The sequence below is a fragment of the Rana temporaria genome, chromosome 8 (assembly GCF_905171775.1).
Source record: "Rana temporaria chromosome 8, aRanTem1.1, whole genome shotgun sequence".
Classification (NCBI taxonomy): domain Eukaryota; kingdom Metazoa; phylum Chordata; class Amphibia; order Anura; family Ranidae; genus Rana; species Rana temporaria.
Window position 1 is genome coordinate 4,538,204 of NC_053496.1, and position 25,457 is coordinate 4,563,660.

A 25,457-nucleotide genomic window follows, 5' to 3' on the forward strand; every position below is an offset into this window, starting at 1 on the left:
CACCAAGGATGGGAAATAACAACTTGCATCTTTTTTTTTCGACCGCCGGGACATTCATTACCAAGAATTAACGCTTCAGACATTCGACACGTTGTGAATTTTTTATTATTTATAACACAAGGATACATTTTTCCATAAAAGGAACATTGTAACATTTTAGCTATATAAGTGGTTCGGTTACCGAAATCGAATGAATGGATCCACGGTGACTCCTACTTGGAGCCGATCCTCTCACAGCTCAGTTTTCTTTATGGCTTTTAATGTATAATGCTGGTCAAAAGTTTTAGAACTCCCCCATTTTTCCAGTTTTTGTTGAAATTCATGCAGTTCAACTGCCGGAAACCATTTGGCTGCCCAATGACCGGTGCCAATTTTTGGGGCGATTCGGCACTGCGTCGCGATGGTGTACATGTGACATGACACTGATCACTGCTCCTGATCACAGGGAGCAGTAAATCACTGTCCTGTCACTAGGTAGAACAGGAAAATGCCTTGTTTACATCTCCCTGTTCTGCAGCTCTGTGACACGTTCGCGAGACACCAGGGGACATTGAGTCCTCTGCTGGGAACTAGCTTGGTTAGAGGTAGAGGTCAGCCAAGACAGTTGGTGAACTAGCTTGGTTAGAGGTAGAGGTCAGCCAAGACAGTTGGTGAACTAGCTTGGTTAGAGGTAGAGGTCAGCCAAGACAGTTGGTGAACTAGCTTGGTTAGAGGTAGAGGTCAGCCAAGACAGTTGGTGAACTAGCTTGGTTAGAGGGACAGGTCAGCCAAGACAGTCAGGGAACTAGCATGTTTAGAAGGGGAGGTCAGCAATGACAGTCAGGTAACAAGCTTGGTCAAAGAGAGAGGTCAGCCATGGCAGTCAAGGAACTAGCATGTTTAGAAGGAGAGGTCAGCCATTACTGCTGGGGAACTAGCTTAGTTAGAGGTAGAGGTCAGCCATGACAGTCAGGTAACAAGCTTGGTCAAAGGGAGAGGTCAGTCATGACAGTCAAGGAACTAGCATGTTTCGAAGGAGAGGTCAACCATGACAGTCAAGGAACTAGCATGTTTAGAAGGAGAGGTCAGCCATGACAGTTGGGGAACAAGCTTGGTTAGAGGTAGTGGTCAGCCAAGACAGTCGGGGAGCTAGCATGTTCAGAAGGAGAGGTCAGCCATGACAGTTGGGAAACAAGCTTGGTCAAAGGGAGAGGTCAGCCATGACAGTCAGGGAACTAGCATGTTTAGAAGGAGAGGTCAGCCATGACTGCTGGGAACTAGCTTAGTTAGAGGTAGAGGTCAGCCAAGACAGTCGGGGAACTAGCATGTTTAGAAGGAGAGGTCAGCCATGACAGGGGGGGAACAAGCTTAGTCAAAGGGAGAGGTCAGCCATGACAGTCAGGGAATTAGCATGTTTAGAAGGAGAGGTCAGCCATGACTGCTGGGAACTAGCTTAGTTAGAGGTAGAGGTCAGCCAAGACAGTCGGGGAACTAGCATGTTTAGAAGAAGAGGTCAGCCATGACAGTCGAGGAATTAGCATGTTTAGAAGAAGAGGTCAGCCACGACTTCTGGTAACTAGCTTGGTTAGAGGTAGAGGTCAGCCAAGACAGTTGGGGAACTAGCATGTTTAGAGGCAGAGGTCCTCCATGACAGTCAGAGAACTAGCATGTTTAGAAGGAGAGGTCAGCCATGACAGTCGGGGAACTAGCATGTTTAGAAGGAGAGGTCAGCAATGACAGTCAAGGAACTAGCATGTTTAGAAGGAGAGGTCGGCCATGACAGTCAAGGAACTAGCTTGGTTAGAGGTAGATGTCAGCCAAGACAGTTGGGGAACTAGCATGTTTAGAAGGAGAGGTCAGCCATGACAGTCGGGGAACTAGCTTGGTTAGAGGGAGAGGTCAGCCAAGACAGTTGGGGAACTAGCATGTTTAGAAGGAGAGGTCGGCCATGACAGTCAAGGAACTAGCTTGGTTAGAGGTAGATGTCAGCCAAGACAGTTGGGGAACTAGCTTGGTTAGAGGTAGATGTCAGCCAAGACAGTTTAGAAGGAGAGGTCCTCCATGACAGTTGGGGAACTATAATGTTTAGAAGGAGAGGTCGGCCATGACAGTCAGGGAACTAGCATGTTTAGAAGGAGAGGTCAGCAATGACAGTTGGGGAACTAGCATGTTTAGAAGGAGAGGTCGGCCATGACAGTCAGGGAACTAGCATGTTTAGAATGAGAGGTCCTCCATGACAGTTGGGGAACTAGCATGTTTAGAAGGAGAGGTCGGCCATGACAGTCAGTAAACTAGCATGTTTAGAAGGAGAGGTCAGCCATGACAGTTGGGGAACTAGCAAGTTTAGAGGCAGAGGTCAGCCATGACGTATTTTATCAGTACAGGGTTGCATTAAGGTCTATGTTGTTGCAGTGGGACTTACAGATGTTTTCTATTTCGTTCCCAGGCAGCTGATGGAGAATCAGATTATCAGCGTGGAGCGCGGGGCTTTTGATGACATGAAGGAACTGGAAAGGCTGTGAGTGCTCAACATTCTACTTCATTATTCTGCTTATCATGTTCCTGGATTACCTGGAGACAGTTGGCACATTCTACACCACCATCATCTACTCCTCAGACCTTGGTGGGAGTTATCAGTGGTAGTGGCCTCCTGTACCTCCAGGGAATACACGGTGGTGTACATCAGAGGTATAGAGGAAGACACAGAGCGCAAGTGGGGGAGATTTACTAATACTGGAGCGTGCAAAATCTGGAGCAGCTCTGCATAGAAACCAATCAGCTTCCAGGTTTTATTGTCAGAGCTTGACTGAACAAGCTGAAGTTAGAAGCTGATTGGCTGCCTTGCACAGCTGCACCAGATTTTGAGGGCTCCAGTTTTAGTAAATATCCCAGTGGAAGAGGTGTCCGCTTCCATTAATGATCAGTGGGAGAGGTGTCCCCTTTCAATTGGCTGTCAGTGGGAGAGGTGTCCCCTTCAATTGGCTGTCAGTGGGAGAGGTGTCCCCTTCCATTGGCTGTCAGTGGGAGAGGTGTCCCCTTCCATTGGCTGTCAGTGGGAGAGGTGTCCCCGTCTATTGATGATCAGTGGAAGTGGTGTCCCCTTCCATTGGTTGTCAATGGGAGATGTGTTCCATTCCATTGGTGGTCGGTGAAAGAGGTGTCCCCTTCCATTGGTGGTTTAGTGGGAGAAGTGTCCCCTTCCATTGGTGGTTAGTAGGAAAGATGTCCCCTTCCACTGATGATCAGTGGGAGAGGTGTCCCCTTCCAATGGTGGTTTAGAGGGAGAGATGTCCCCTTCCACTGATGATCAGTGGGAGAGGTGTCCCCTTCCAATGGTGGTTTAGAGGGAGAGATGTCCCCTTCCACTGATGGTGAGTGGGAGATTGTGTCCCCTTCCATTGGTTGTCAGTTGGAGAGGTGTCCCCTTACATTGATGATAAGTGGGAGAGGTGTCCCCTTCCATTGGCTGTCAGTGGGAGAGGTGTCCCCGTCCATTGATGATCAGTGGAAGTGGTGTCCCCTTCCATTGGTTGTCAGTGGGAGATGTGTTCCATTCCATTGGTGGTCAGTGAAAGAGGTGTCCCCTTCCATTGGTTGACCGTGGGAGAGGTGTCCCCTTCCATTGATGATCAGTGGGAGAGGTGTCCCCTTCCATTGGTGGTTTAGTGGGAGAAGTGTTCACTTCCATTGGTGGTCAGTGAGAAAGGTGACCCCTTCCACTGATGGTGAGTGGGAGATGGTGTCCCCTTCCATTGGTGGTCAGTGGGAGACATGTCCCTTTCCACTGATGATCGGTGGGATATATGTCCCCTTCCATTGGTGGTCAGTAGAAGAAGTGTCCACTTACGTAGATGCTCAAAGGGAGAATTGTTACCCTAATTTCCATTGCTATCGAGGGTCCGCATCTCACTTGGGATCTGGCACAGAACAATAGGCATGAGTCTAACCTGCTGCTTACCTAATCAGATTAGTACAACTGTTACCTTAGTACTAAAGGAGAAACATGCAGTACGAAACAAAGAGATGTATTGATGAAACCCATGGATGAAAATTCAGCCGGTTTAGCGGGGACTGAGAGGTGATGAGAGCAAAGTTGTCCCTTGTAAACACAGAAGTGAGAGCGGGGAGTGGGAGCAGAGGGTGAGGGCCGGAGGTCGTGGAATGGAGCTCCGCCACGTTCCGGTTGCAAAGCCGGTTCCAAGGCCTGGTGTGCCAGATTCAGCCTTCGGGCCTGGTGATTGACATATGTGGTCTTGAGGATCCTGATAACAAATCGTCCCTTAGTAAGTAATCCATCTTTTATCTACGTATGACTACATTTTCCTACCAACGTGTTTCTGCAATATTTTATGTCACATGTATTTGCCCAGTGGTCTTTCAAATGCAATTTATTTAGGAAAAAATACACTTCAATGAATAAAAAAAAAAAAACGAAACAGTAAAGTTAGCCCAATTTTTTTTTTTTTTTTGGTTTTAATGTGAAAGATGATGTTACACTGCGAGAATCGCGATTCTCATTTTAGCCGGAATCGTGCAGCTCTACAATTGACACTTTTTTTTATTATTTGATATAAGCATAGTTAGTATATATTTGATATAAGCATAGTTAGTATATATTTGATATAAGCATAGTTCGTATATATTTGATATAAGCATAGTTCGTATATATTTGATATAAGCATAGTTAGTATATATTTGATATAAGCATAGTTAGTATATATTTGATATAAGCATAGTTAGTATATATTTGATATAAGCATAGTTAGTATAAGCCCAATGTTTTCTTCTTCAACTAAAGATTGTAACCAATTCTGACAAAGCAATATGGTTACCTTCTTCCAAGTAACGGATCCATTGTAATTTCAGTCTAAGTGCGTATGAAATGAGACGAGTCTATTGCCTGTAACATTCTAGATTCCCAGCATACTTTCTGTTTATAGATTAAAGATGGCAGAGACATACACAAGCAATTTAGGCACCACCATGGCGAAGGAGAAATCATGAATAACAATCCTGAGTGCTTTGGATCTTTGCGTTTGTAGAATATAATCCGCTGAGCGCCGGCGCAGGTGTATGTAATGGATACGGTGGTGACAAATAGAGGACGGAGGTTTGTGCCCCGAAGGGTTTACAACGTGTGTGACTCCATATATAAAATTTGGTTCGGCGGCTACAACTCGCCTCTTGTTTTGCTAATGCTACGCGATCTTCCAGTTTAGTTATACAGCAGAATCTAATCTAATTTTTATTTTTTCCTTCTTCGTTTTTTTTTTTTTTTTTTCAGACGCCTCAACCGAAACCAGCTCCACACGTTGCCTGAACTTCTGTTCCAGAACAACCAGGCGCTCTCCAGACTGTGAGTACAAACATAACGACTTGGAACCATCTATTGCGTTACTTTGTATCTGGCACATTCAGGTTGTTTGTGTGTAATACAAACCTGGGTGGTCTTCTAGGTGATGGTCAACAGGGTTCTTTTTTTTCCTGTGGTTGGCTACACAAAGTGATTCTGCAGTTCTGTTGTTATTAATGTTATGCTTTTTTTTTTTTTTTACCAAACTATGATGCATATCAGCTATGTTGCCGGTCAGCTATGTTGTAGGTCACATATGTTGCCGGTCAGCTATGTTGCTAGTCTACTATTTTGCCGGTCAGCTATGTTGCCGGTCAGCTATGTTGCCGGTCAGCTATGTTGCCGGTCAGCTATGTTGCCGGTCAGCTATGTTGCCGGTCAGCTATGTTGCCGGTCAGCTATGTTGCCGGTCAGCTATGTTGCCGGTCAGCTATGTTGCCAGTCAGCTATGTTGCCAGTCAGCTATGTTGCCGGTCAGTTATGTTGCGTATCAGCTATGTTGCCGGTCAGCTATGTTGTAGGTCACATATGTAGCTGGTCAGTTATGTTGCTAGTCAACTATTTTGTGGGTCACTTATGTTGCCAGTCAGTTATATTGCTGGTCAGTTATGTTGTGTATCAGCTATGTTGCCGGTTAGTTATGTTGCGTACAGGGGCGGACTGACCATTCGGGCACTGCCTGAGGGCCCCATGCCACTCAGGGGCCCCATCAGGGTTGCCAGCCTCAGTAAAACCAGGCACAGTATGTAAAAATCGGTGTTTTTTTAAATCTGTCCCTGAAATGTCCCTTACCGACATCCGTATGGTCTAAAAATCCCAAGATTATAGCTGCCCTGCCTCTCCAGTACCTTCTCAGTGTGTGTATGTATACTGTGTGTGTATACTGTGTATGTATACTGTATGTGTGTGTGTGTGTGTATACAGTACTGTGTGGCCCCATAATCTATTGCCTGAGGTCCCCATAATCTCCTATTGCCTGGGACTCCCATAATCTCCTTTTGCCCGGGGGCCCCATAATCTCCTATTGCCCGGGGGCCCCATAATCTCCTATTGCCCGGGGGCACCATATTCTCCTATTGCCCGAGGGCCCCATGAGCTGTCAGTCTGCCCCTGGTTGCGTATCAGTTATGTTGCCGGTCAGTTATGTTGCGTAATAGCTATGTTGCCAATCAGCTATGTTGCGGGCCAGTTATGTTGGCATTCAGCTATGTTTGGGGTCAGCTATGTTTTGGGGCATCTATGTTAGGGGTCAGTGCTGGGGGGGTCAGCTATGTTGTGGGTCAGTTTTTTTGGCATTCAACTATGTTGAGGGTCAGCTGTGTTGCAGGGCAACTATGTTGCGGGTCAGTTATGTTGGCTTTCAACTATGTTGGGGGTCATCTATGTTGCGGGTCAGTTATGTTGGGAGTCAGCTATGTTGAAGGTCAGCAGCATTGCTTTAAATTACACTAAGATGAGAGACATATTCCAAAATGTACAAATAATACCTCCCTTTGAGACTGATTTCTCTGGTTGGCCACACTAAGTGATTCTACAGTTTTGCCGTTATTTGCATGTTCTTGTATCAAACAGGAGATACAGAACCTCAGCTATGTTGTGAATAGGCTGTGCTGGGGGTCAGCTATGTTGCAGGTCAATAATGTTGGGGGTGTCAGCTAGGTTGGGGGGTCAGGAGCATTGCTATAAGATGGGAGACATATTCCAAGATGGACTTCTAACCCTACACACTCTTTTGAGACTGACCTGCTGTGGTTGGCTACACTAAGTGATTCTCCGCTTCTTCTGTTATCAATGTTATGCTCTTGAGCCAAACTTGGAACACAAAACCTCAGCTGCATTGTGGGTCAGCTACTTGGTTCGCCTGATGGAGCAAATGATGATGATCCATTGTCCAGGACTTTGGCGGTCAAATGATAATTTTTGGCTTAATGTTAATGTTTTTTTTGATTGGTGAGATGTTGGCATGTGAATATTCTCTAATACAGGATGCATTTGGTGAAATCTTATTGTATTTATCACTGTGGTATATTAAATGTCTCTATGCAAATATAAAAAAACAACAGAAATGCAATCAGCTCTTACGAGTCGACGGAGCCGCCATTGTGCGTTCTTAAAGTTGTACTAAAGTCTCAATCTTGTTCACCCATTACATATTGATATAGCTGTAAATCAGAGGAACATTAAAGTCTTGGTAAAGAAAAAATATCCAAAAGCATATTTTCTTTATCCACTACAGTTGCGAGAGGTGGTGCACTAGGCCAGTGTTTCTCAACTCCAGTCCTCGGGGCGCACCAACAGGTCATGTTTTCAGGATTTCCCTCAGATCAAACTGCTATGGTAATTACTAAGGCAGTGAAACTGATAAAATCACCTGTGCACAATAATGGAAAGCCTGAAAACATGACCTGTTGGTGCGCCCCGAGGACTGGAGTTGAGAAACACTGCACTAGGCCAGTGTTTTTCAACTCCAGTCCTCAAGGCACACCAACAGGTCATGTTTTCAGGATTTCCTTTAGATGAAACGGCTGTGGTGATTACTAAGGCAGTGAAACTGATCAAATCACCTGTGCAAAATAATGGAAAGCCTGAAAACATGACCTGTTGGTGTGCCTTGAGGACTGGAGTTGAAAAACACTGCACTAGGCATTTGCACCCTCCTGTGTGTTTTTATGCTACTTTTTATGATACTTAAGCCTGATTCCACCCCCATTCTATGTTCTATCTACCTTGTAGACTAGAGGAGACATGTGCATACATACCGATCCTGAGGGCGCTCCTTTATTAGGTCCCCCTTGCTAGTAGCAGGTTGGACCCCCTTAATTAGGTCTCCCTTGGTAGTAGCAGATTGGACCCCCTTTATTAGGTCCCCCTTGATAGTAGTGGGTTGGACCCCCTTTATTAGGTCCCCCTTGATAGTACCGGATTGGACCCCCTTTATTAGGTCCCCCTTGGTAGTAGCGGGTTGGACCCCTTTATTAGGTCCTCCTTGCTAGTAACAGGTTGGACCCCCTTTATTAGGTCCCCCTTGATAGTACCGGATTGGACCCCCTTTATTAGGTCCCCCTTGCTAGTAGCGGGTTGGACCTCCTTTATTAGGTCCTTCTTGCTAGTAGCAGGTTGGACCCCCTTTATTAGGTCGACCTTGCTAGTAGAGGGTTGGCCCCCCTTCTTAGGTCCCCCATGCTAGTATCGGGTTGGACCCCCTTTATTAGGTCCTCTTTGCTAGTAGCAAGTTGGACCCCCTTTATTAGGTCCCCCTTGCTAGTAGCGGGTTGGACCCCCTTTATTTGGTCCTCCTTACTAGTAGCAGGTTGGACCCCCTTTATTAGGTCCACCTTGCTCGTAGAGGGCTGGACCCCCTTTATTAGGTACCCCTTGCTAGTAGCGTGTTGGACCCCCTTTATTAGGTCCTCCTTGCTAGTAATGGGTTGAACCCTCTTTATTAGGTCCCCCTTGCTAGTAGCAGGTTGGACCCCCTTTATTAGGCCCACCTTGCTAGTAGCAGGTTGGACCCCCTTTATTAGGTCTACCTTGCTAGTAGCGGGTTGGACCCCCTTTATTAGGTCCCCTTTGCTAGTAGCGGGTTGGACCCCCTTTATTAGGTCCCCTTTGCTAGTAGCGGGTTGGACCCCCTTTATTAGGTCCCCCTTGCTAGTAGCGCGTTGGACCCCCTTTATTTGGACCACCTTGCTAGTAGTGCGTTGGACCACCTTGCTAGTAGCGCGTTGGACCACCTTGCTAGTAGCGGGTTGGACCCCCTTTATTAGGTCCCCCTTGCTAGTAGCGCGTTCGACCCCCTTTATTAGGACCACATTGCTAGTAGCGGGTTGGACCCCCTTTATTAGGTCCTCCTTGCTAGTAGCGTGTTGGACCCCCTTTATTAGGTCCTCCTTGCTAGTAATGGGTTGAACCCTCTTTATTAGGTCCCCCTTGCTAGTAGCAGGTTGGACCCCCTTTATTAGGCCCACCTTGCTAGTAGCAGGTTGGACCCCCTTTATTAGGTCTACCTTGCTAGTAGCGGGTTGGACCCCCTTTATTAGGTCCCCTTTGCTAGTAGCGGGTTGGACCCCCTTTATTAGGTCCCCTTTGCTAGTAGCGGGTTGGACCCCCTTTATTAGGTCCCCCTTGCTAGTAGCGCGTTGGACCCCCTTTATTTGGACCACCTTGCTAGTAGCGCGTTGGACCACCTTGCTAGTAGCGCGTTGGACCACCTTGCTAGTAGCGCGTTGGACCCCCTTTACTAGGTCTCCCTTGCTAGTAGCGGGTTGGACCCTCTTTATTAGGTCCCCCTTGCTAGTAGCGGGTTGGACCCCCTTTATTAGGTCCCCCTTGCTAGTAGCGCGTTCGACCCCCTTTATTAGGACCACATTGCTAGTAGTGGGTTGGACCCCCTTTATTAGGTCCCCCTTGCTAGTAGCGGGTTGGACCCCCTTTATTAGGTCCTCCTTGCTAGTAGTGGGTTGGACCCCCTTTATTAGGTCCTCCTTGCTAGTAGCGGGTTGGACCCCCTTTATTAGGTCCTCCTTGCTAGTAGTGGGTTGGACCCCCTTTGGCCTTCATTCTTGGTGGAAGAGATACAACAAGGTGTTGGAAACGTTCCTCAGAGATTTTGCTCCCCATAGTGACATGATAACATCACACAGTTGCTGCAGATTTGTCAGCTGCACATCCATGACGCCAATCTTCCTTCCACCACCGCCTGAAAGGCGTCTAATCACAGCGCCTGTCGTTTCAGCCAATCAGGTGACAGGTAACAATGCATGAATCTATCTATGGTGATAGAGCGATGCATGGGGGCCACCGATGGTAAATGCCGTCTGTTGGTAGAAGACGCCGGGGTATGAGGTTGATTCTATACTTGGGGGTTGCCTCTGAATAAAATATTCTGTGGTCTCCATCCAGCCGTGTTGAGATTCTGTGGGAGGGCCCTGAATGTGAGCGCCGTGTCTGTACCTGCTACAGGGATGTGCGGAGATCATGCATGCTTAGAATGTAATCCCGCGGCTACGCTGTGATTGTCACGGGGTGATGGCGAATAATTAGGAGGTCTAGTTCAGGCTCGATGATTTGTAAACCCACAAAGCGTAGAGATATCCTTCTCACCCTTCTCTAATCCGCTCATCATCGTAAAAAGTTACGCAAGCGGAGACACCAGAATTTACTTTTACGAGTCGCCGGAGCCGCCATTGTGTGTTCTGAGAATGGACGGTTACCACCATTAATACGATCGCTTGTGTCTAGCAAAACAAAAAAACTGGAAGCATTGCAGACTCTTTTATATATAGAGAGATAGACAGTTTTATATGGGAGTTGTGGAGGGCGTGTTGGTGGAGTAGAAGTGGATATCTTCAAGGGTTACGATGACTTGTTGGGTTGATCAATGAGTAAATAGTACTTTACCCTCGCTCCACTGCAGGACTCGGCTTCTAGTGGTCAAGCCGGAGCTCTGGCTGAAGTGTCTCCACACTCGGCCCACAAGGAATATACACTATAATGTATTGGGACACCTGCCTTTACAGGCACATGAACTTTAATGACATCCCAGTCTTAGTCTGTAGGGTTCAATATTGAGTTGGCCCCGCCCCCTTTGCAGCTATAACACCTTCAACTCTTCTGGGAAGGCCGTCCACAAGGTTTAGGAGGGTGTCTATGGGAAAGTTTGACCATTCTTCCAGAAGAGCATTTGTGAGGATGAGGGAGGGTGTGTTGGTGGAGTAGAAGTGGATATCTTCAAGGGTTACGAAGATTTGTTGGCTTGACCACTGCTGGATTCAACTTCTAGTGGTCAAGCCGGAGCTCTGGCTGAAGTGTCTCCACACTCGGCCCACAAGTGATATACACTATAATGATGTCAAAAGTATTGGGACGCCTGCCTTTACACACATATGGACTTTAATGACATTCCAGTCTTAGTCTGTAGGGTTCAATATTGAGTTGGCCCCACTCTTTGCAGGTATAACAGCTTCACCTCTTCTGGGAAGGCCGTCCACAAGGTTTAGGAGGGTGTCTATGGGAATGTTTGACCAGTCTTTCAAAAGTGCACTTGTGAGGATGAGGGTGTTGGTGGAGTAGAAGTGGATATCTTCAAGAGTACGAGGATTTGTTGGCTTGATCATTGCAGGACTCGACTTCTAGTGGTCAAGCTGGTGCTCTGGCTGAAGTGTCTCCATCCACACTCGGCCCACAAGGGATATACCCACATGAACTTTATTGGCATCCCAGTCTTAGTCCGGAGGGTTCAATATTGAGTTGGCTCCGCCCTTTGTAGCTATAACAGCTTCAACTCTTCTGGGAAGGCCGTCCACAAGGTTTAGGAGGGTGTCTATGGGAAAGTTTGACCGTTTATCCAGAAGATCGTTTGTGAGGATGAGGGTGGGTGTGTTGGTGGAGTAGAAGTGGATGTCTTCAAGGGTTACGATGACTTGTTGGCTTGATCAATGAGTAAATAGTACTTTAGCCACGCTCCACTGCAGGACTCGGCTTCTAGTGGTCAAGCCGGAGCTCTGGCTGAAGTGTCTCCACACTTGGCCCACAAGGGATATACACTATAATGTCAATGCCTGCCTTTACACACACATGAACTTTATTGGCCTCCCAGTCTTAGTCCGGAGGGTTCAAAATTAAATTGGCCCCGCCCTTTGCAGCTGTAACAGCTTCACCTCTTCTGGGAAGGCCGTCCACAAGGTTTAGGAGGGTGTCTATGGGAATGTTTGACCATTCTTCCAGAAGTGCCCCATCATTGGTATCAGTGGCAGGAATAGTGCCTCATATCAGTCGGAGGAATTGTGCCCCGTTGGAGTCAGTGGGAGGAATCTATCTTAAAGTTCTTTATCCAGCAATGCCCTATAGATGTAGCTTAGATCTCTTCTGGCACATCACAGAACGGGGCTGCATGGGATGTCTAGTGATTTGTGGAACGTGGGGGGGTGGGGGGGGATCTTTGAACCCCTCCTACATTGTTTCCTGTCCATTATTCTCGGGGCTGCTCAATGGAGGCCGGCTCTTTAGAAAACACAGGGCTGCGCTGTCACTTTCTGGCTGTTTTTGATCTCTCCTAAATACCATAATTAATTCCAAATCGCAACAGGAAAAAAAACAACAGCGAAAGAATGTTAAATCTGCTTCAACCCGCCCTCTAAGCTGACATCCGTAGTAAATACGACGCATTTGCATGTGTTTATCATGTAACGTGCCATTAAAAGGGGCCGCCCGCCGCCCAGCTTATGTCCTGCCATTTGGGGAAGCTCAAGTCCCTCCCGTGCCTACCAGTCATTTCCCAATTTTCTTCTTGGGGAAAAAAAATATTTATACCCCAACATTGCGCGTGTCGTATAGAGTGTCCAAATGGGATTGTTTTTTTTAAAGTGATCCATTTAGCAGGGGCGTTGCTAGGTGGCAAAAAGACCAGGGGCTGCATACACTGATGGTAGTGACCTACATACACTGACCTACCTACAATGACCTACCTGACCTACCTACACTGACCTACCTACCTGACCTACACTGACAGTAGTGACCTACATACACTGACCTACCTGACCTACACTGACAGTAGTGACCTACATACACTGACCTACCTGACCTACACTGACAGTAGTGACCTATATACACTGACCTACGCTGACAGTAGTGACCTACACCCCCACTTTTCCATCTACTAAATGAATATAATTCCCCCTGAAGAAGACCAGACACAAAAGGGTCGAAATGCAGTGGGGTACTCTTACCTTTAATGGATTTGGTTTAAAAGTGGATTTAGATATTGCATTTAAAATTATAACATAAAAATTATATACTGTAATTATAGTAAAATAAAACATGTACTATAGAAAGTGATGTCATCGCTCTCTAGTGATTGGATAGGCTGCATTCTCAGTGATGTCATCGCTCTCTAGTGATTGGATAGGCTGCATTCTCTGTGATGTCACCGCTCTCTAGTGAATGGATAGGCTGCATTCTCAGTGATGTCACCGCTCTCTAGTGAAGGGATAGGCTGCATTCTCAGTGATGTCATCGCTCTCTAGTGATTGGATAGGCTGCATTCTCAGTGATGTCATCGCTCTCTAGTGATTGGATAGGCTGCATTCTCAGTGATTTCACCGCTCTCTAGTGATTGGATAGGCTGCATTCTCAGTGATGTCATCGCTCTCTAGTGATTGGATAGGCTGCATTCTCAGTGATGTCATCGCTCTCTAGTGATTGGATAGGCTGCATTCTCAGTGATGTCATCGCTCTCTAGTGATTGGATAGGCTGCATTCTCAGTGATTTCACCGCTCTCTAGTGAAGGGATAGGCTACATTCTCAGTGATGTCATCGCTCTCTAGTGATTGGATAGGCTGCATTCTCAGTGATGTCATCGCTCTCTAGTGATTGGATAGGCTGCATTCTCAGTGATTTCACCGCTCTCTAGTGATTGGATAGGCTGCATTCTCAGTGATGTCATCGCTCTCTAGTGAATGGATAGGCTGCATTCTCAGTGATGTCACCGCTCTCTAGTGAATGGATAGGCTGCATTCTCAGTGATGTCGCCGCTCTCTAGTGAATGGATAGGCTGCATTCTCAGTGATGTCACCGCTCTCTAGTGATTGGATAGGCTGCATTCTCAGTGATGTCGCCGCTCTCTAGTGAATGGATAGGCTGCATTCTCAGTGATGTCACCGCTCTCTAGTGATTGGATAGGCTGCATTCTCAGTGATGTCATCGCTCTCTAGTGATTGGATAGGCTGCATTCTCAGTGATGTCACCGCTCTCTAGTGATTGGATAGGCTGCATTCTCAGTGATGTCATCGCTCTCTAGTGAATGGATAGGCTGCATTCTCAGTGATGTCACCGCTCTCTAGTGAAGGGATAGGCTGCATTCTCAGTGATGTCATCGCTCTCTAGTGAATGGATAGGCTGCATTCTCAGTGATGTCGCCGCTCTCTAGTGAATAGATAGGCTGCATTCTCAGTGATGTCGCCGCTCTCTAGTGATTGGATAGGCTGCATTCTCAGTGATGTCACTGGTCTCTTTGGATTGCTGCCTAAACTGGACCTCAGATTGTTAGCTGGACTATGCTGGCCCGCTACCTGCCCTGACCATGGACTGTCCCAGAATTTCCCTAACGGACACTATCTACCTATAGACCAGCCTAGGGACTACAGGTACCCTTCCTTGTCTCCGTCGCTCAGTCCCGGTGCCATCTGGCCAAGAACCAAAGCATCGTTTTTGAAGGCCTTGGGGCAACCAAGTACCTTTGGGCCTGCTTGCCTTAAGGAAACGGGGGCTGCTATAGGGAGAAGAGACACCAGCCAGCCACGGCTCCTGACCTGTGCCTTTACAATGGTCTTCAGATTCAGAGATGAGAAATCCGGAATGCTTTCATGGGCAAAGTTGCCGACGTTGGCTCACTTCCGAGAAGCTTCGATCTGCTTGTTTAGCTGCTTTGAGTTGCTTTGGCCGTCACTTTGACTTACATGGAAAGAAACGTGGAGCAGATGTCCATGAATGCTTGTCTGTGCAAAGCCCTCATATCTCCTTCGATTCTAACCAGTCGAAGATCCATGTGGCTCCATAAAATATCCCGCTGGTTTCTAAATGGGATAATCCGATGACTGAGTCCTACAACGGTTTGTCTTTTCCTTCGCTGTGGTTGAGCATATTCCGCCTTTTGTTCAGATACTATCAATGTCCTCGGCTGTCTACAGATTGGAAGTGAAGGTGATATATTCGATGCGGGTAACAAGTCAGGTTGCAATTTACGAATGTCAATTTGGAATATCATTAGTGACTTGGGCCACCTAAAGCAATGTTTAATTCCCCCCCGCCCCTCATAATCTCTGCAAATGGAATTGTCACACTGGGGTTGATTTATGGCCAAGACCCGCCGATTGGTGGAGCGAGTGAGAGGAGAGAGCTCTGTGTAGGTAAAAAACACAGAGCTCTCTTATGACCAACTGGTAGGTTCTTCTTTTGGGGGGGGGGGGGGCGGCAAGCAAAGAACATGCCAATCAGTGCCAATTATTGCTGCCTACCAGTGCCCCATCAGTGCCACCTACTAGTGCCCATCAGTGCTGCCAATAAGTGCCCTTCAGTGCTGCCTATCAGAGCCCATCAGTGCCACCTATTAGTGCCCATCAGTGCCACCTATCAGTATCTTCTCATCAGTGCCCACCAGTGCCGCCTGATCAGTGCCCACCAGTGCCGCCTGATCAGTGCCCACCAGTGCCTCCTATTAGTGCCACCTATCAGAGCCCATTAGTGCCACCTATCGACGTGATTGACGTTTTTCCCAGTGTGCATTGCTCCAAAGTACGCCGCAAGGACGTCATTGGTTTCGACGTGAACGTAAATGACGTCCAGCCCCATTCACGGACGACTTACGCAAACGACGTAACTTTTTAAAATTTGGACGCGGGAACGACGGCCATACTTAACGTTGTTACGCTGCACTTATGCCACCATATAGCAGGGGTAACTATACGCCGGGAAAAGCCTAACGTAAACGGCGTAACTTTACTGCGTCGGCCGGGCGTACGTTCGGGAATTCGCGTATCTACCTAATTTGCATACTCGACCCGCGGAATTCGACGGAAGCGCCACCTAGCGGCCAGCGTAAAAATGCAGTTACGATCCGACGGCGTAAGAGACTTACGCCTGGCTGCATTCACACCTAGGCGTAGGTGATTTGCGGCGTTTTTTACCGCGATTTGCGGCGACAAATTGCGAAGTTTTTTACCGCGATTTGCCGCGACAAAATGTGGCGTTTTTAACCGTGGTTTTGTATAGGTCATTGTCGGGTATGGAGAACGCCGAAGCCACCCGATATGCCGCGACAAAAAAGGGTCCGGGACTTGTTTGAGCTTCAGGCGTTCGGCGTGGATATGTGAACCATCTCCATAGAGAATCATATTATTTCTCCCCTCCAGCGTATTGTAGCGTCGCGCTTCAGGCGTTTTGTTGCCTAGGTGTGAATGCATCTCGGCCTAAGGCTGTATTCGCACCTAAGCGTAGGCGATTTGCGGCGTTTTTTACCACGATTTGTCGTGACAAATTGCAGCGTTTTTCCCCCACGATTTGCCGCGACAAAACGCGGCGTTTTTCCCCGCGGTTTTGTACAGGTCATTGGCATCAATGTAAAACGCCCAAGCCTCCCGATTCGCGCATCAAAAAAGGGTCCGGGACTTGTTTGAAATTCAGGCGATCGGCGTTCTTTCTGCGTTTTGCGTTTTGTGTTTTATGTAAATGTACTGTGACCCGACGTGATTGACGTTTTTTCCCGAACGGCGCATGCGCCGTCCGTGGAATTTCCCAGTGTGCATTGCTCCAAAGTACGCCGCAAGGACGTCATTGGTTTCGACGTGAACGTAAATGACGTCCAGCCCCATTCACGGACGACTTACGCCAACGACGTAAATTTTTCTAATTTCGACGCGGGAACGACCGCCATACTTAACATTGTTACGCCGCACTTATGCCACCATATAGCAGGGGTAACTATACGCCGGGAAAAGCCTAACGTAAACGGCGTAACTTTACTGCGTCGGCCGGGCGTAGGTTCGGCAATTCGCGTATCTACCTAATTTGCATACTCGACGCGGAATTCGGCGGAAACGCCACCTAGCGGCCAGCGTAAAAATGCAGTTACGATCCGACGGCGTAAGAGACTTGCGCCTGTCGGATCTAACAGATATCTATGCGTAACTGATTCTAAGAATTTAGGCGCATAGATACGACCGGCCGGACGCAGAGATACGACGGCATATCTGGAGATACGCCGTCGTATCTCCTCTAAGAATCTGGGCCTAAGTGTGGTATTTTATAATAATAAAAATAAAATGAAATAAGGGGGGGTGGGGGGGTGTCATCGAAGAGGGCGAAGGTGGCGCTTTAACGCAGCTGCACGCCGCCGCTGGCTTGTTGTCTTCTTCAAGGAATCCTCCTGATGGTGGTTACCATGGCAGATAAAAAAAGTAGCATTTCTTTCCTTATTCCCATTGTCTTTGTTACAATGTTTGTCTTGTGTTTTTTTTTTCCTTCGGCTGAGCCGGGGCCTCGCCGCGATCCCTAAAAGGCTCAGTCGCAGGGAACAGCTGTGGCAGCAGACAGCAAAGTCCCAACTCTCCGGCCCCCCTAGAGCTCTCTCCACGGAGCGGGGGGGGGGGGGAGGAATCTCCCAGTCTTCCATTATACACCGCCGCGGCCTGCGTCCCGCTGGGTATAATTAATGGTTTGCCCTTCCTGGTATGCCTGTCTGTCTTTACTTGAAGTGCACAAATGGGATCAGACCTACTTGGGAGAACGAGGCATTTTAGGAAATGATGTTTGGATTATTAATCATGCTTGTGGCCGGCTAAGGAGCCATTGTGCGCGTTTATTCACCCGCCGGATTAGGGAACGCAATTTTCTTCTTTTTTTTTGTTCTTCCAACCCCCTCGTCTTGTTACTTTGCTTTACTCGTCGAGGGAGGTTACCGTCAGAAAATAAATGGGCTGTTTTATTGCCGAACAAAGAGTTAGGCAGCGCTGAATATTTTATAAAGCCGCACTCGCGTGTTGTTTTAATGCTCTGTAACCGTGTTTTTTTTTTTCCGTATTAGACGACGAAGCGCCGTGCGAAATTAAATTAAACCGTCACTTATACTACTACTACTGCTATTGTTTTAAGTTGGATGCCCATGCGGACGTCAATAAAACATGCCGTATAACACAACGTTGTCTTATCCTAAATTACCATCAGGATCCTAAGGATAGAGTAGGCTTGCAAGGGTTTCAAATGATGTGGCCCCCGGGAATGGGCCGGATAGGGATTCCTGTTCTCTGACACTGATTAATTAACCTTTCTGACGCCAACCCTGTGACATCGCCAGCGTACATTAAGATATCTGATCGCACAATTTTTTTTTTAAACAACAGCAGAGTATAAGTGCGAGGGGGGGGGGGCTGTCACCATGGAGGGGCTAAGTGCGGGGGGCCATCACTGTGGAAGGGCTGGGTGTGGGGGGCCGTCACGCGCAGGAACTAAGTGCGGGGGGACCGGCACCGTGGAGGGGCTGAGTGCGAGGGGGAGGGCTGTCACAATGGAGGGGCTGAGTGCGGGGGCACTGTCACCGTGGGGGGGGCTGAGTGCGAGGGGGAGGGCTGTCACAATGGAGGGGCTGAGTGCGTGGGGACTGTCATCGTGGAGGGGCTGAGTGCGGGGGGACTGTCACTGTGGAGGTGCTGAGTGCAGGCGGACTGTCACTGTGGAGGGGGGCCATCATGATGCAGGGGCTAGGTGCGGGTGGGCCGTCACCATTTAGGATCTGAGTGTAGGGGGGCTGTCACCGTGGAGGTGCTGAGTGCGGGGGGACCGTCACCGCGGAGGGGCTGGGTGCGGGGGGACCGTCATCGTGGAGGTGCTGAGTGCGGGGGGACTTTCATCGTGGAGGGGCTGAGTGCGGGGGGGAACGGTCACTGTGGAGGTGCTGAGTGCGGGGGGGCCGTCACAGTGGAGGGGCTGAGTGCAGGGGGCCCATCATGATGCAGGGGCTAGTTGCGGGGGAACCGTCACCTTTTAGGATCTGAGTGCAGGGGGGCTGTCACCATGGAGGGACTGAGTGCGGGGGGACTGTCACCGCGGAGGAGCTGGGTGCGGGGGGGACCTTCACTGTGGAGGGGGGGTTTTATTGATTCGCTAATGTCACCAGTGGGTGGGTTCGGGCCCAACCTTTTTCAAGGCTCTAATCACGTGGCTTAAAAAAAAAACGATGAGTCCGGCACCCATGCATGCAAACTAGGGGGGCGGCGCCCCTATTGGACCAGGCCACTCCTAGTTGTTAGTACAGTGACAGTGTATATTTTTTTATCACGATCACTGTTTTAGTGTCACTGATCCCCAAAAGTTAGTGTCCTGACTGTTCGCCACAATATCACAGTCCCGCTATAAGTCGTTGATTGCCAGGGGAGGGCTGGCAGCCTTAGGCCTGGGGGGCAAGTTCAGTCAATTGGCCCATTGAACCGCTGAATCAGCTCACCATCCATGGCCCATCTGGTTTTTCAATTCAGCCTCATCAGTGCAACCAACTCCAGTGCCCATCAATGCAGCCTGATCACTGGGGCAGGTTACATGGAGTGTATGGGGGGGTATGGGTGTCAGGGTCTCTCACCACCGTGATCTCAGCAGGTCCTTGCATGCCACGGCTTCCTGGGGGGGTAATGCTCCTGGTCCTGGGGTCAAGTTGCTGCCAGCACCTGCGTCCCAACTCCCTGGCACACACTGCTTCCAAGAATCCGGTCTCCGGGAGTTGTAGTTTCCTCTGCGCTGCTCTGTTTTCCACCCCAGGGAGCTTGAGCGTGGACTACAACTCCCAGAATGCAACAGCTAGTGGTCCGCCGCCATGGCCATGCCCCCCGGCCCAACTTCCTAGACCAAAATAAAACAAATGATAGCGGGCAGCGGCTGCTGGCCATAAGTCAGGGAGGCCTGGGAGGCAATTGCCACCCTGCCCCTCGGCCCAGCCCTCCCCTGCTGATTGCCATCATTACTAGAAAATAAAATGTAAAAAAAGAAATAAAAATATCCCATAGTTTGAAGACGCTATAACTTTTGCGCAAACCAATCAATATACACTGATTGGGATTTTTTTTTTTTTTTTTTTACCAAAAACATGTAGCAGAATACATATTTGCCTAAATTGATGAAAACATTTGTTTTTGTCAATTTTTTTTATTTGATGTGTTTCATAGCAGAAAGTAAAAAATATTGTTTTTTTTTTAAATTTCCGGTATTTTTTTGTTGATATCGCAAAAAAATAAAAACTGCAGAGGTGAAAAAAATTGTTTAGGTAAATTATGGCACGACTGCGCAATTATCAGTTAAAATAACGTAGTGGTCATGAAGGAGAAAGTTAGAAAATTAAGATTTTTTTTTTTTATAAACAAAAAATATTTTTTAAAATTATATGAAAATACAAAATATCAGCTAATAACCTTATAAAGAAATGATTCTCCTTGCGTAGTTCAGTTGCAGACATCAGAAGGAGGAGCGTCCAAATAACAGCGTACCGGAATGATCCTTTTATCCTTGTTTTCAGCTTGACTTGTCCAAACTACAAATCATGTGAAATAAGAGAGACCCAGTAACATAATAGTGCTCATAGTCACTGCTGCCCCGGAGGCACACACAAGTTTCGGTGACATGGGAACCAGGAAGAGGTTTTTTTTAACCGCTGCTTCTCCAAAACCGAAAAATTATCATTCACGGAAGAAGGATTCTTTTATACAAAGTTACCGCATAGAAAACTCTTGTTACAAAAATTATACTTTTTATTTTTTTGCAATGTGAATTCCTTTTTCAGTAGGTACATATTATTAGTCATAAGTGTATCACTTACGGTACTTTAGTCTTTCTAACCCAACGTGCCGTGTTTGGGTGCGGGGTCAGGACCCAGTTGGCCTGGGATTTTGATCAGCGGATCAGTACTGATGTAGGTTGGTGCACACGGTGTCATTTGCTGCTATGGTGTTGGCAGATGGCCCACCTGCAGCACGGCAACTCATGGTCCCGATCTAGGGCAGACGGCATGCAGGGACATCCCCAGCGTTCAGGAAATGCTCCTCCAGACCTTCTCCTCCGCCGTCCCGCTGGAGCCAAAAATGTGGGGCTCTGGTGTGAAGAGGGGACTGTGTGATTAGGGTGCTCTGTGACTCGGGGGCTGTGTGATGGGGTATGTTATTTGATTTAGGGGGTTTTGTGATTGGGGGACTCTGTTATGATGAGAAATCTTGGTGATGGGGGGGTTTTGATGTGATGGTGGGACTCTGACCACTATGGAGGACTGTGATGTGATGGGGGGACTTTTGTTGTGAAGAGGTGACTCTGATGTGATGGTGGGATTCATTCCCTTTAGAGTGCCCTCTTACATTAGGATTCCCATTAGAGTGCCCCCTTACATCAGGCTTCCCCATCAGTCCCCCCCTACATGAAGTTTCCCCATCAGAGTGCCCCCTTATATCAGGTTTCCACATCAGAATGCCCCCTTACATCACGTGTTCACATTAGAGTGCCCCCTTACATCAGGTGTCCCCATTTAGAGTGCCCCTTCAATCAGGTGTCTCCATCAGAGTGTCCCCCTTACATTAGGTTTCTCCATTAGCATACCCCTTACAGCAGGTGTCCCCATCACAATGCCACCTTAATTTGGTGTCCCCATCAGAATGCCCCCTTACACCATATGTTCCCATTTAGAGTGCCCCTTCAATCAGGTGTCTCCATCAGAATGCCCCCTTACATCAGGTGTCCACATCAGAGTGCCCCCTTACATCAGGTGTCCCTATTAGAGTGCTCCCTTACATCAGGTGTCCACATTAGAGTGCCCCCTTACACCAGGTATCCCGATCAGAGTGCCCCTTACATCAGGTGTCCCCATTAGAGTGCTCCCTTACATCATATGTTCCCATTTAGAGTGCCCCTTCAATCAGGTGTCTTCATAAGAATGCCCCCTTACATTAGGTTTCCCCATTAGCATGCCTATTGATCTATTGTCCCCATCACAATGCCCCCTTACATCAGGTTTCCCCATTAGCGTGCCCCCTTACATAAGCTGTCCCTGTCAGAGTGACCTTTATATCAGGTGTCCCCATCAGAAGGCCCCCCTTACCTTAGGTGTCCTCATCACATTGCCCCCTTACATTGGTTGTCCCAATCACAATGCCCCCTTACATCAGATTTCCCCATCACAATTCCCCCTTACATAGGGTGTCCCCATCAGAGTGCCCCCATACATCAGATTTCCCCATCAGAGTGCCCCCTTACATCAGGTGTCCCCATCAGAGTGCCCTTTTACATCAGGTGTCCCTAGGGTTGCCACCTGTTCAGGTTTTACCCAGACAGTTCGGGTTTTGAATCATGTGTCCGGGTTTCAGTCTGCCTGAAACCCGGACACATTATTTAGACAAGAATGTGGCTTGGAACAGGGCCTGAAATGAAGGTGAGGGGGCACTATGCATGCTGCATTACTATTCTCTTTGGAGCACCTAAAAGGTGTCCTAAAAGGCGTGGAGATGATGTTCCTCTCTGTCAATAGATGGGGAGAAGTCTTTCGGTATGAACACTTTGGTGGACTGTGTGTGTGGAGATGACGTTCCTCTCTGTCAATGGATGGGGAGAAGTCTTTCGGTATGAACACTTTGGTGGACTGTGTGTGTGGAGTTGACGTTCCTCTCTGTCAATGGATGGGGAGAAGTCTTTCGGCATGAACACTTTGGTGGACTGTGTGTGTGGAGTTGACGTTCCTCTCTGTCAATGGATGGGGAGAAGTCTTTCGGCATTAACACTTTGGTGGACTGTGTGTGTGGAGTTGACGTTCCTCTCTGTCAATGGATGGGGAGAAGTCTTTCGGCATGAACTCTTAGGTGGACTGTGTGTGTGGAGATGACGTTCCTCTCTGTCAATGGATGGGGTGAAGTCTTTCGGCATGAACCCTTTGGTGGACTGTGTGTGTGGAGTTGACGTTCCTCTCTGTCAATGGATGGGGAGAAGTCTTTTGGTATGAACACTTTGGTGGACTGTGTGTGTGGAGTTGACGTTCCTCTCTGTCAATGGATGGGGAGAAGTCTTTCGGCATGAACACTTTGGTGGACTGTGTGTGTGGAGTTGACGTCCCTCTCTGTCAATAGATGGGGAGAAGTCTTTCAGCATGAACACTTTGGTGGACTGTGTGTGTGGGGTTGACGTTCCTCTCTGTCAATCGATGGGGAGAAGTCTTTTGGCATGAACACTTTGGTGGGCTGTGTGTGTAGAGTTGACGTTCCTCTCTGTCAATGGATGGGGAGAAGTCTTTCGGCATGAACCCTTTGGTGGACTGTGTGTGTGGAGTTGACGTCCCTCTCTGTCACTGGATGGGGAGAAGTCTTTTGGTATGAACACTTTGGTGGACTGTGTGTGTGGAGTTCACGTTCCTCTCTGTCAATGGATGGGGAGAAGTCTTTCGGCATGAACCCTTTGGTGGACTGTGTGTGTGGAGTTGACGTCCCTCTCTGTCAGTGGATGGGGAGAAGTCTTTCGGCATGAACACTTTTGTGGACTGTGTGTGTGGAGATGACGTTCCTCTCTGTCAATGGATGGGGGGAAGTCTTTTGGCATGAACACTTTGGTGGACTGTGTGTGTGGAGTTGACGTTCCTCTCTGTCAATGGATGGGGAGAAGGTGAGAGTTTGTAGTCTGGGGGGAAACACATCATTAAGGATGCTTCCTCTGGTTTTGTCTGAAGGATAAAGAACGAGACAAGAAAAGTGATGAAATGATTTAAAGCCACCATGGAAGAGCCTGGCGTCTCAGGCGGTTGTTACCATGGTAACTCAAAGAACTTAATTTGGATGCTCGACACCGGTCAGTGACTTTGTGGTGATTAGTTGGCTTGCCTTGGGGAATTTGACTGTTTTTATCCCGTAGTTTTGTTTTTCTTTGGTCCTTTTTTTTTTTTCACGTAGACGAGAAAGTGATATTGTGTGGAGCACAAAAGGACTGCCGATGGCTGAGTAAACAGACACCCTGGAATTGAATAATTAGACATAGAACGGCTCATCTGATGTATTAAAGAGAACCTGAATAGTGGAAGCTTTACCCAAAGAGAATAGGCAGAGGGCACAGGACTAGTCATCAGTATGGTCCAGAGGCTCCCTACAGTCCAACTTTTCCACATTGTTAACTTACAAATCTGTCTCTTTGTGGTAGACGTCCATCTTGATAGAAGAGCAGGGCTTCGCTTCCATGATAACTGGAGGAGACAAATTCATTAAACATCAGGAAAGGTTCAGAAGGCACATGTACACACATAGCTATATTCACATAGAGTTAGGTCTGCGCCGACCTAAGTTTAAGTGTATTCTCACTTAAACCTGTCTAAGATACGACGGCTTGCGCCGTCCTATCTTAGGGTGCAATATTTAGGCTGGCCGCTAGGTGGCGCTTCCATTGCGGTCGGCGTAGAATATGTAAATCGCTTAGACACTGCCCTGACGGGTCAGTATTTGGCGCATTATAAATCTATTAAATCAATCAATCAATCAATTCACGAACGTACGCCCGGCCGACGCAGTACAGATACGCCGTTTACGTAACGCTTTATCAGGCCTAAAGATATTCCATCAAATAGTTGGAATAGTAATGTTAAAGTATGGCCGCCGTTCCCGCTTCGATTTTACGTCGTTTGCGTAAGTCGTCCGTGAATAGGGATTTACGTCCACGTCAAATCATTTGGACCGTGTGGCGTACTTAGCCGCAATGCACACTGGGAAATGTAGGCGGACGGCGCATGCGCCATTCCAAAAAAACGTCAATCACGTCAGGTCAAAGGTCAAAGCAAATTATCATAAAACACGCCCCCTCAGCCTATTTTGAATTAGGCGCGATTGCGCCCGCCGCATTTACGATACGCCGCCGTAAGTTAGGAGGCAAGTACTTTGAGAATACAGTACTTGCCTCTAACTTAAGGCGGCGTAGCGTAAATACGATACGCTACGCCGCCTTAAAGTTGCGTCAATCTACCTGAATCTAGCTAAAAGTGATTAAGGAAAAAGCAGGGAGATGCTTTCAGTGTAAATAGTCAGGTACGCTTTCCCCTCCAACAAGGAAAACTGTGAAGCCTCGTACGCACGTCCGAGGAACTCCACGGGCGAAACACATCGTTTTGCTCGTCGAGTTCCTTGTGAAGCCGCCGAGGATCTCGGCGATCCAAATTTTCCCATTGCCGTCGGGGAAAAAGAAGACATGCTTTCTTTTTGGCCCCACGAGATCCTCGGCGGTTTCCTCGTTGAAAAGTGTACACACGACCGGTTTCCTCGGCAAAAAAAAAAAACAGCAAGCTTCTTGCTGGTTTTTGCCGAGAAACTCGGCCGTGTGTACGAGGCCTGAGTTTCATTGGGGTCACGGGATGATATCACCCGATAACACGCTGAATCTCCTGAGACTAGCAGTCAGAGGGAGCTGTGATCAGTGGTCCGCAAACTGTGGCCTAAGGGCCGGATGTGGCTCTTTGCTTGCCTTTATGTGGCCCTATTCCTTTTATTGATTCAAGGCATTGTTTCCTCCTGCTGATACCAATGATAAGGTACCATTCTTTCCACCGACTCCCAACTGTGGGGCACATTTCTTCCACTGACACCA

General features: G+C 48.0%; 1 protein-coding gene across 1 annotated transcript in view; it reads left to right on the forward strand.

Annotated features, from left to right (window-relative positions):
• The window catches only part of SLIT1 (slit guidance ligand 1), a 354,779-nt gene that overhangs the window by 11,893 nt on the left and 317,429 nt on the right, over positions 1–25,457 (forward strand). Inside the window, exons 3-4 of the mRNA XM_040321566.1 lie at positions 2,426–2,497; positions 5,264–5,335. Coding sequence (XP_040177500.1) covers positions 2,426–2,497; positions 5,264–5,335 — 144 coding nt within the window. The remainder of the gene's footprint in view (positions 1–2,425; positions 2,498–5,263; positions 5,336–25,457) is intronic.